The sequence below is a fragment of the Phocoena sinus genome, chromosome 2, assembly GCF_008692025.1.
Source record: "Phocoena sinus isolate mPhoSin1 chromosome 2, mPhoSin1.pri, whole genome shotgun sequence".
Classification (NCBI taxonomy): Eukaryota; Metazoa; Chordata; class Mammalia; order Artiodactyla; family Phocoenidae; genus Phocoena; species Phocoena sinus.
In genome coordinates this window covers 116,627,753-116,639,993 of record NC_045764.1, presented here as the reverse complement: position 1 = coordinate 116,639,993, position 12,241 = coordinate 116,627,753, and the positions used below count along the sequence as shown (strand labels likewise).

General features: G+C 36.7%; 1 protein-coding gene across 1 annotated transcript in view; it reads right to left on the bottom strand.

The window, feature by feature from the left end:
- The window catches only part of TTC6 (tetratricopeptide repeat domain 6), a 35,990-nt gene that overhangs the window by 16,562 nt on the left and 7,187 nt on the right, over positions 1 to 12,241 (bottom strand). The window contains exons 5-7 of the mRNA XM_032623503.1: positions 10,883 to 10,996; positions 7,514 to 7,633; positions 2,045 to 2,118 (exon numbers count right to left, since the gene is read on the bottom strand). Of these exons, the coding sequence (XP_032479394.1) occupies positions 2,045 to 2,118; positions 7,514 to 7,633; positions 10,883 to 10,996 (308 nt within the window). The remainder of the gene's footprint in view (positions 1 to 2,044; positions 2,119 to 7,513; positions 7,634 to 10,882; positions 10,997 to 12,241) is intronic.

Below are 12,241 nucleotides of genomic sequence, written 5' to 3'. Positions count from 1 at the left end.
GAAATATTTTATACAAATATAAGAATGGTAAAATAAATGTGCTGAAGTAAAAAATGGACAGAATATGTAACTCTGAGCCACCAGGCTCTCCCTCTGTGACATTTTTTTTTTTAATCTTAAGGTAGCTTTCTCAAAGAGATCTAAAAATTAACTCTACCTTAACACCCTTAGTGATCAAATTGGGCAACAAGTAGGATATTCAGCCTAAGGAATGTTGTCTCCTAGCAACCACAAGAGTGAGAACCAGAGATATACAAAGGCACACTTCAAAAGTCTGCAACCCCACGAGTTCAAAAGATCAAAGCCCTAAAATTTAAAGATTTATTACTTTTTAAAAATTTTCCAAATGGGAGAATTTTTACTTTCTCCACCATAAGACGCCAATAGTGAATCTCATTATTCACAATCCATGCTGCTGTAGTAATAGGTTATAGCTCACCTTGAAAAGCAAAAATATTTTTCCTGAAATAAATGTAACCAATCACTAAACACTCCGCATTGTTAAATTCAGTAAAACTGTTAAAACACATGGAATTGGGACTATGAGTTATCAGAGCTTTACTGTTGATTTAAATTCTACTTTTATTAAAGGACAATAGAGATTCTAGCGGGATGATGAAAGGTGGTTGTTTGGAATTGCAAAGCAGTATCAGCTTAAGGAGGCTCCACCATATATACCCAGTGATTACATTTCATAAAAGAGATCAGGAACTGACACACAGAGAAATTTACTGACTCTAATAGTTGCAAAACATCGGAATGAGGTTGAGAAAAATTTTGGTGTCTATTTTTAGTTTTAAGAGAATTCAATGACCTCAGACATTTTTGGCCTGCACTCGCCTACCAAAACAAACACATCAGTCATCGTTATTCCATTTCTTTTTAAGAATGACAATTACTTAAAAAGATAAATTGTACAAAGGTTGCTGGATTAAAATAGACAATGGTGTGACTGTGTTTTGCTGTCTGTATAAAATTAAAGGTCCGAGACCAGTTTAGGCCTTTTAACCAAAAACGCCTTCACAAGTTTCAGTTATTATACTACTATGTTCATAAAATTTTAAAAATCTAATTCTCATAGGGAAATGTACCTGTACTAGCTATGTAATAAAAGGGGAAAAAAAGAATTTCAATTTCCTAAATAATTCAAACTATGTTTTATTGTCTAAATTGTATATTTACACAGCCTAGTCTACTATCCTAATTTCCTCATCCAATTAACTGCTATTGTTTCTCTCATGAAAAATAATGCTGTAAACTATTACTTAACCAAATACACTTTATTTCACATTAAAATACTCATGTGCTGCATTTCTATGCTTTTAAAAGCAAAGTGTTAGAAATTAATTTTTAAATGTCAAATGTATGTGTAGAAATGTAAGTATTATAGTTAGCAAAATCAATCTACTATACTCTAATATTATCTCAGAGTAAATTTTAAACTGACCTTCTTCTGTATTATAGCCTCATATAACTGTTCTTGTCTCCCGTCTATAACTTACTTATTTTTACAATAATACCAGAAACAGGTAATAATGTTTTAAGTAATACATTTTTTGTAGATTTTATTATACCTTGTAGATACTTACTGGTATTATTTTAATCATTTTTAGATTTAGAAATGCTTTCTAAATGTAAAATTTTCTTGGAAATATAATATTTTTCTAAATCAACCTCTCTTCCAAGAAACAGGCTTTTTAAAAGTTAGTTCCATTTTATGAACAAAGTTAATAACTTTATTTTATTCTTAGACATTTCAAGTTACGCATGATTTCATTCTGTGTATTACCAAGGTCCTTTCCAATAAATGGGCTTGAATCAGATGGATACTCGCAATGCTCTGATGCAGGTATTTACTTGCTGACTTGGCTAAAATAGTTTATTAGTAGGTAGAAGAGTGCTGATACAGGGATTCTTTGTGCCTCTCTCCATTTTTGTACTCTGTCACTTCTACAATATTCTCCTGTTTCTTCTATTCTTCTATTATAATTATAAATCTGATGGTCTCACTTGCTCTCACCTCAACATAAATTGCACCCCATACCTGTGATAGCACATGGCAGTAGCTTGACAAAGGCTCACATCAGTCTTGCTTATCAGTGCAGCTTGTTTAAAATCCTGAAAGAGTTTAACAAATTTTTGTTAATTTTACAGCATTATATTTTGTGCTTTCTTAAACTTCCTTCTAACATTGATTCTACCGTGAATAAAATTTACACAAGCATTAAAATATACATCTTCTTAAAACCCTTATTTCTTCCTTTTAGTATCACATATAGAGCGAGAACAGATGGAGCAGAGGAAACCCATAACCAAAAACTCACTCAGAATCTTGCGCTACTGTCCACTTTTCCTGTGATTTTGCCTGGTATTATAAGGAGGTATCAGGTTTACTTTCTTTTTATTGTTTTTTCCCAGTGAACACCACCAGAGACTTCCCTATCCAGACAGAGATAGAAACTTACCTGCAGAGAACCTTATGACTATAGGACAAACAGGCACTCAGGCCCAGGGAAAGGGCATAACTGAGCCTCTATGTGTATTAACTAAAGCAGCTGCTACCTTTGCAACCCACACTTCTAGGGGAAAATGTGTCATTTTATCCTGAGATCCTAGAGGCCTCCCAAGAGGGAGCAATGGAAACGCTAACCACAAGATTTGAAGTCAGGGCAGTCAGCTGGGGTGGACATGAATGGCACTGGGGAAGAGGTTAAGAGAACCAAAAGTGCTAAGTCTGCCAGAGATCCTGCCGCTGTGGCACCAGAGACACAGTGTCTGAAGCTCTTTAGCTTTTCAAAGCCCTACATAAACAACTGAAACCTGAAGCAAAATAAAAACATCACTAAACTGAAATAAATAAAATATCTAAATATCTACATATCAAAAGATCATGTCAACTGCAATGAGATATATATGCATATTTGTGTGCGTACATATATACATAAATTATGTGAGACTGATTTCAATGTTTGCCATAAAATGGGAAGGAACCTTCCGAAAGTAAGAGTTCAAAGCCTATGAAAGAATAAAGACGGCTCTGGTTTTTCCCAGAGGACTGCTTCAGCGAGAATCCTCTTGGGCAGTTTTGGTTGTGAGCTCACTTGAACAAGCTAGACTGTAGAGAGCACTCTATCGTCCCCTGGAGTGACCAAAAGAAACCCTTCCAGACTCCCTTCTCATTTCCAGGAGGCTGGGACGTGGGCATTCTACAATCTTAAAGGGCAAGTGTCAGAGTTCTGGTTTCAACCCAACAAGGGAGGACCCAACCGTAACGACAGTCTCCCTCCTCCCTCCCCTCCTCCATCCCTTTCCCCTCCCCCTCATCCTTCCACAAACCTTCCTTGGCTGTACTAGAGAGAGGAAGATGGCTGTTTTATGGGGGTAGAATAAGTTTTCTGCTAATACTGGGGGTGGAAGATGGAGCAGTACAGTCAAACTGAGCACTCCTGGATCCTACTGGAGGAGAAGGGTATTAGTCACAGACCCATCTGAGAATATGGACTCCCCACTTAGATTCCCAGCATATTTTGATACTAAATGGAATTATTTGTTAGAAAATAAGAAATGTATTGTCTAATCAAATATGCTACCAGATAACTCCCGTAGGAGAATTTTTTTTTTTTCTGAAATGGGGGCAAACTTACAGTGTAACTGAGATTTATTACAAACATTCCCATTAATTTTGGGAGTTATAAGGAGTGACCACAAACTTAAAAGGCTGAGAATACCAAGTTTAGTATTATAATCAGATAAAACTTAAAAAGTCAGCTTGACTCTATATATAAAATCATTATGATGCTACGTGGTAATTAGACATTATCAGCAACAGACACAAATGATGACTTAGGATTACTCAGAATAAAGCTAACTGCAGTTTTTATGATTTTCCTCTTCTGCACTAGTTTTATTTCTAATATGGATCATAAATAACAAACCACACAAAGTCACTCACATACAAAGCAAATTCCCTCCACTCCCTTCCTTCTGCTGATGAGTTTATTTGTAAGACTCTTCACCTGCACCGTCTTCCTGTGTGTCAGAGGATGCGCTCTTGACCTCATCCTTCCCATCTCTGGAAACTTGCTCCATCATCTTCTACTGTCCTTTGTAACTTTAATCCTTTTCTCACCACCCCAACCTAGTATGCCTTCCCTCAAACCTGCCTGCCCACAAGCTACACATGGCTTTGTCTTTCTAGTTCCTGTCACTACCAATCTCTGAAAGCAGAGTCAACACTCACCATCTCCATGTCCCCAAACGCCATCAACTTCTTGTTGTTTAGTAAGTCCAATTTCATTTCGTAATTTGAAAACTGCCTCTAAAGGCATTTTAAAATTTATTTTTATTTTTCTCAAAGTAACTCATGTATCCAGGGTAGGGTAGAGGGTCCAATGAAACTAGAAAACTCACAATGCTTACAGGGATGCCCTGTGCCACCTCTCCTTATCTCTGAGCCCTGCTCCCCAGAGTCAACCATTTTTACATCTTGCTGTTATTTCTTCTGCTATTTACCTCTGAATTTCTAAATAACATGAGTATTTTATCATGTTTAACTTCCAACATAGGATAGAACTTAGCTACCTTACACCATCACTCCACACACCGCCCCTTCTTCCACCATCTCCATATCCCTATGACAATGTGTTTATTTTACTCTTTATTTTACTTCCCTCAAGTGTAGAATCTTTGGCTACCCACTCATATTTAAGTTTTAAAATCGGGAATGGTAGTTTGGGGTGTCTGGGCACCTCTTCTCCACTATCTTTAACCTTGTGGGATTATGTCCTTTTTATTCCTTTACTGTCTTCCTGGTTTTCAAGGGGACAAAGAAATAAACAAATGTTCTCAATCCAACAAGCTTAACCATTAACTTCCTAAACAATTCCAGTTTAAATGCCGCACTCTACTTCCCGTGTTCTTATGAAGATCACACAACTATCAATTAACTAACATGTGTTCAGTGCTCATCCTATTTGACCTTTCTGTTAATCAATGATTCCCACTAAAAATGTTTCCCTGGTTAGGTTTTAAGACTCTGCTCTCTCTTGGTTCTGCATTTAGCCCTCTTATTATTCAGTCATATATTACTTCATTGGTCTACCTCAGCCAGCCACTTTTTAAAAATTTTTCAAGTTAATTTTTTAAATTTACAGAGGGGAGAAACATTTTTTTTGCTTTTAATTACAGGCATATCTTGTTTTATTGCACTTCGCAGATACTGCACTTTGTACAAATTGGAGGTTTGTGGCAATCCTGCCTCAAGCAAGTCTATTGGCTCCATTTTCTCTAAAAGCATTTGCTCACTTCGTGTCTCTGTATCACATTCTGGTAATTCTCACAACATTTCAAACACTTTCATTATTATTGTATTTGTTATGGTAATCTGTGATCATCAGTAATCTTTGATGTCACTACTGCAAAAAAACTACAGCTCACTGAAGGCTCAGATGATGGTTAACATTTTTTATCAATAAAGTATTTTTTAATTAAGGCATGTACTATTTTTTAGATATAATGCTATTGCTCACTTAATAGGCTACAGTATAAACATAACTTTTATATGCACTTTTATATGAAACAAAAAAAGTCACTTATTGCTATAATTCCAAGGCAGGTCTGTAGTGTTTGCAGGGCATATTTTTTTTCCAGCTTTTTTACTTTTACCTATCTATATCTTATATTTAAAGTGTGTTTCTTGCAGTCAGAATATTGTTGGGACTTTTAAAACATTCTAATCTGGCATTTTCAATATTTCAGTTGGTGTGCTTTGACAATTTCCATTTAATGTAACTACTGATAAGGTTGAATTTGGGTCTACCATTTTAGTATTTGTTTTCTGCTGGTCTCCTCTGTTTCTGTTCCTTTGTTTTCTCTTTCCAGACTTATTTGGGATTATTTTAATTTTTTAATATTCGTTTTAATTAAAATACTCTTTTTGACTGAGGAGGTCACATTTGAGAAGAAACCTGAAATGAAAGGAAGGTGTGAACCAATAGGAGGAATATTCTACACATAGGGAACAGCTTGTGTGAGGACCCTGAGTCAGGAGGGGAGCCTGGCATTTCCAAGGAATAGCAAAAGGCCAGAGTGGAGTAACCTGAGTGGAGAAAAGAAGAACGCTGACAACAAAGTCAGATCAGTGAGCAGCAGTTAGGTCACTAGGGTCTTGGTTGGCCATAGTCAAGAGTTCAGATTTTATTCTAAGTGTGATGGGGAGTCACTGGAGGGTTCTTAGCAGATGAATAACTTGCTCTGCTTTATGTTTTGAAGAGATCTCTTTGGCTGCTGTGTGGAGAACAGCATGTAGAGGGAAAAGAGCAGAAGCAGAGAGGCCAGTTGGGAAGCTACTGCAGTAATCCAGGGGAGAGAAGGTGGAGGCTGGAAGGAGGAGGAGAGCAGTGGCAAAAAATGAGAAATGGCTGAATTTAAAATATGTTTTGATAGCAGAGCTGACCACACTTGCTCATGATTTAGATGTGGGATGTAAGGAAAGAGAGGGATCAAGAATGATTCCCACCAGACTATGAGCTCCTCAAGGACTGGAAGTCTGTCACTGATATTCGTCTCCATATCTTCAATGCCAATGTCAGTACCATGCCTTGTCTGAAGGAACACAGGATTTGGAATCAAGTGAGACCTGAGTTCAAATCTTGCCCCAGTACTTCCTGGCTGACTAAGACTTGATTTAACCTCTTTTGAATATCAGCTTCCTCTTCCATAAGTTACAGTCATAAATTGTGCAGCATTATTGAGAATCTGGCAGGTAGTAAGTGTGCGATAACTAGAGTTAATGTTGTTCTTAAATACTAAGTAAATACTTACTAGGTGGATAACACAGGCCCTGCATTTAATTCTCCAACAGCTGAGGTCTTTTGCTTCCAACCCCCATTTTCCTCACTTTCTCCACCCAACACTCTTGCCCAGAGTTCCACAGATTTTTGCCTACGCCAAACAAAGCTTCCCCTACCTGAGGGAATTCTGAACGGTATACCTCAAAACCAAAACCTAAGGGAGTTCAACTTGAAATTACATTTCATCATAGTGTAAATTGCCTAGAATACAGTTTCTCGGACACTTCCTTAATAATAAGTAATTTTTTGGGACAGAATCTCAAAAGATGACTCCAGAAGTTGAAAAATAATATCAATACAAGGAAAATTGTGAATGAGAAAGAGCACTAAGCAGCAAAGTAAATGATACATAAATCATTTTATTGTTTGTCTGTAGCTAAGACACTCCCTTAGGGGAGATGATAGTCTTGATATTTCATCAATTCGGAATTTTTTTTTTTACATATTGGCTATTTATCTGTATTAAAAACAAAGTAAAAAAACACTTTTTTTGCAAAGATTCTATTAGTCATTCAAAGTATTTCAACACAATTCTTGCTAAAGTTGAATTATTGCTCATTAATATTGCCATTTGTTATCAAGAAAAACTTTTTCACTGGTTTTCAGAAGTGAACATGCAAAATCAAGTGGGTTCATTTTTACAAGTAAACAGAAAGGTTTACCTCTAATGCAAAACTGAACTGCTCTAGTTCTGTGTAGATGAGTCCACGATTAATAAAGGCGTTTAACATCACAGTTTCTCCAGCATCAAGGAGAAGCACAATTCCATAATCTGTTAATGCCTAAAAATGAAATAATCACTTACAACTTAAAGTCAACTCTTTAGAGCATTACTGCATTGACCATGGACAAACTAGTACCTCATAATTAGTTCTTTAATGTGACAAAATTTATGGCCAAAAATAATCATTTGTTAGATTTAAAGGTTTCCCTTAATTAAATACTGTGGATGTTGCTCCCTCCTAATAAGCGGTGTGCACTGCGCTTGCACTTCACATGTTATCTGTGAATCATCTGTGAACTACTTTTATTGTGTATGGATTGAAGCGGGGATGCAACACCCTTCCCCAACTTAATAGTTTCACCAAATGACTGTTGACATTAAAGCAGAGCACTTGTTACCTTTTGAAATTTAATTTCTTTGTAGTGATTTATTGTTTTCTTCACTGAAACCTAAGTTTTATGGAGGCACAGATTATCCATTTTGTTCACCATTGTAAAGCCAGTAACTAGCACCATGCCTGCACATATTAGGCACCTGATAAATTTTTGTTGAATGAATAAATCATAAAGCAATGAAAACAGATCTTAATAAAACTAATAAATAAGCACTTGTTGGAATATTACTTCAATATTCTCGGTTTTTTTAAGATATTAGCCTAAGCTGAGAATCAACTCAGAGGACCTCTCTCCATTTTTTATCTTTTTTTTTTTTCATTCAATGAACAGCCAAGTTTTTACTGGTCATCTACTCTGTACCAGGTACTAGGAGCATCCCAAATTTGGGCTGGAGCTGAATCTCTTAATTCATTTTCCTTCTGAACATTTTGTCCAAAAGAGCCATATGGTTTCATCAGAAAAGGCCCAAATCATATCATATATGCCTGTAGCACATGCTAACTGAAAATGCAAATAAAATAGTATTTTACTATTTGCTTAGTGGTTCTCCTCTACTATTCCATGATTGGGCACTCAAGCATCTAAAAGAATTGTACAATTAAATATCCTATGTGTATATTGTGGCATAACTATAAATAAACATTGACACGGCTGTAAAAATCATTTGTAACACTTGTAAAACAAAACAGAACTAGAATGTTTGCCACTTTCCTTTCACAGAATCACAGAATTAAAACCTGTATATATATCAAGATGCCTTAGAAATCCACTAAGCAGCTGAATATGTGACACAAGAGGAAAAAAAATCTGAGAAATGAGATTTCGTGAAGGTCACAACGAGCAGGCTTTGTGTTTTGCCTCTGCTTTTATTACTAACCTTTCAGCCTTGGCAAAGTTACTTAACACTAAGCCTCAGTTTCCTCATCCACAAAAACGGGATATTAATAATTCATCATATTATTGTAGAAGTCCACTTTAAAATGTTTAGATTATATGTTGGTAAAGCATTTAGCCCAGTGCCTGTCACACAATAAGCCCTAAATGAGTGGTAACTGTTACTGTTTTTATTAATATAAGGTGATAGGAACCAGAATTCACCTTTTCTAGTTTTTATGAAATCATATCTTGGGAGTGCATTTTCTGCACAAAGTACTTGGGTTTCCTCAGTCTTGTTATGGCAGGAATGCTGAGAAACGGGTGGAGGTAGACAAAAGGGAGGAGGTGACACTGTAAAATGACATCTGGTCCACATGCTGGAGGTCAGATGGTTTCACAAAGCCACCTAAAGACTGTTAACCAGAAGCAAACAAACCTGCAAACACCGATACAGGTCCCTCTTCCCTGTGTGACTTGGATGTGTTTCTAACCTCATCTGTAAAAGGAGCCCATTGGATGAAAAGCGTTGGGTACCTGGCAGCTCTAAAATAACCAATATGTTCTTATTCTAGTTAGGTTTCTATTTACGTACATAGTTTTTCGTTTTCTTTATTCATGGAGCACTAGCTCTGTTACACATAAGAGATAACAAAGATAGTAGTTCCCTGCCCCCACCCAGACCACTGTTCGCAGTTCAGGGTTACCCAGAAGAGGCAGGAGTCGGGGTGGGGAGGGAGCTGTCAAAGATACCTGCTGTGCAGGTTACTCTGATAAATGATCCTTTAATTAGCTCCTAGAATGGTTTACGACAGCCTGTGTTAAAAATTAGTTATTCATTTGTCAACATTTCTGGAGGAAACCTGATAATCCGGTTACCAGGAATTCTACATCCTCTTAGAAACAATGTTTCTCAACTTCTTCCTTCCATAGCAAATAAATTACTAAATTTCTAAATGTTTTAAACAGATTTAACTTTCCAAGTTTCCAGGAGATTGTGGGAGTGTGCCCACACACAGCAGCAGGTACATGATGCAATCTTTTAAAGAATGCTTCATTGACTATGGAAGTGGATAGAAACAAGGAGAGGGAAACAAGTGGACAGCAAAAAGGGAAGCAAGAGATTGGACAAAACACTGAGAAACTACTGACCTGCTCCCCAGTGAGGGATCCTGACTGAAAAAGAACCAAACCAACAAGGAGAGAGTGGAGAAGGGGTAAGATTAAAAAATATAAAAGAGGGCTTACACTGGTAGCATCTGCCTCAGGACAAATAGAGAAAAAGGTTTGCTGCAGCCATCAGTTAGGCATTCAAAATGCACAGATAATCCTGGTCACTGGTCCCTGACCTGGAAACCATCACTCAAAATTCCCTGCTGCATCTGTGGTCTGACCACTGTAAAAAAAATACCTCCACAAACTATTGTAGTTAATGTTGAGATTTTTTTTTTTTTTTTTTTTTTTTGCGGTACGCAGGCCCCTCACTGCTGTGGCCTCTCCCGTTGCGGAGCACAGGCTCCGGACGCGCAGGCTCAGCGGCCATGGCTCACGGGCCCAGTCGCTCCGTGGCACGTGGGATACTCCCGGACCAGGGCACGAACCCGTGTCCCCTGCATCGGCAGGCGGACTCTCAACCACTGCGCCACCAGGGAACCCCCAATGTTGAGATTTTGAAGCAAACAATATTGCTAGTGATCACTGCTTAAAAATTCTGCACACATTTATCAGTAGAAACATTTTCTCAAATGAAAATTATGTAATACATTTAAATTTACATGGCCTTTAAGTGCTTATATAAAAGCATTGTAAAATTAATTTTTCATTTGACATTGCAGAGATTGTATAAGAAAATTTGGTAAGCACTAAAAAAGAAAATAAATATTCTTTGAAATGGTTCTTTGGTTTCTCAAGTTTTATGTGTATTTCCACAGAATTATTTTTCCAAAATTGTAACAAAAATAATAAGAAAATACTTTACACATGCCTTAAATAAGTTTACAAATGCTTTAAAGTGTTGTTTACTAAGATGGTCATCTTACCATTTGAAGTTCATTTATCTTGGTGTAACATAATGCTCTGTTATAAAATGCTATATAACTGTTTTTATCCATGTTGATAGCTGTAGTTAAATCTGTAATCGCTAGTTTGTAAGTCTGTAAAGAAAAAATAATTAAGTGAGAAGGGTTAATCATAATGGACTGAAATTTAGTTGTTACAATAAATTCTTGATTCTATCAGAGTTTTGAGAATACTCATTTAACCATTCTGTGTATCATCCATGAAATTAAGACAATCAAGCTAACCTTTCACAGAATTAATTAAGTCCCTTGGTAGGAACTGCTATAGTTTCTCTCACCTGCAAATAAAATTCAATATATAAACAACTTAAATGATTATCTTATTTCCATTGTTGCTATATAGCAAGGAAAAAATTAAATTTCTTATGGATAAAAGAGAAGCAAGGCTTATTCATCCAGCAAACATTCACCAGAGCTTGCTTGCTTCTGTCACTCTCACTGTCATATCACATAATCGTCATGTTTTCTATCCATGTTCTCTTTTGCTTCTCTTTGATGCTTCTCTGATACCTTAGATCATCCATTTATATAGATAGTAATTTTCATGGAATTAACAGGTAATGCAAGGTCTTACCTTTGCTTTAAGGTATTATTTGCAAAATATTTCATATGAAATGGCTACAGAGAAAGTTCAAAAAAGAAACACAGGGAGAAAAAAAGTATTCCTTGAAGCATCAGATATCGATAGTGTTGCTACACCCAGTAATTTCCATTTAGGAACCATAAACTCAAGTAACGATTTTGTTCTGTGTGTATAACTGTATTATTTAAAATAATACAAAATTTCAAACAATCCAAATGTCCAACAATAAAGTGGTTAAAAGTACACTATGGTGGAATATTATGCAGTCATTAAAAATGGTATCTTCAAAGATTAAATATAAGAAGCAGGGCACAAAACAGATTATGTAAGTAGCATAGTCACAATTTTGGAAAGTATATATTATATTTTATTAAGAAAAAAAGACAAAATTCAAATACATCAAAATGCTCTCAGGGGGCTTCCCTGGTGGCACAGTGGTCGAGCGTCTGCCTGCTGATGCAGGGGACACGGGTTCGTGCCCTGGTCTGGGGGGAACCCACATGCCGCAGAGCGGCTGGGCCCGTGAGCCATGGCCGCTGGGCCTGCGCGTCCGGAGCCTGTACTCCACAACGGGAGAGGCCACAGCAGTGAGAGGCCCGTGTACCACAAAAAAAAAAAAAAATGCTCTCAGGAATCACCATTTGATGGTGGGAAAACAGGTGAGTTTAATCTTCTCCTTTATTCCTCTATTTTCCAAATTCTCTACAATGAATATTACTTTCCTAATAAAAATACAT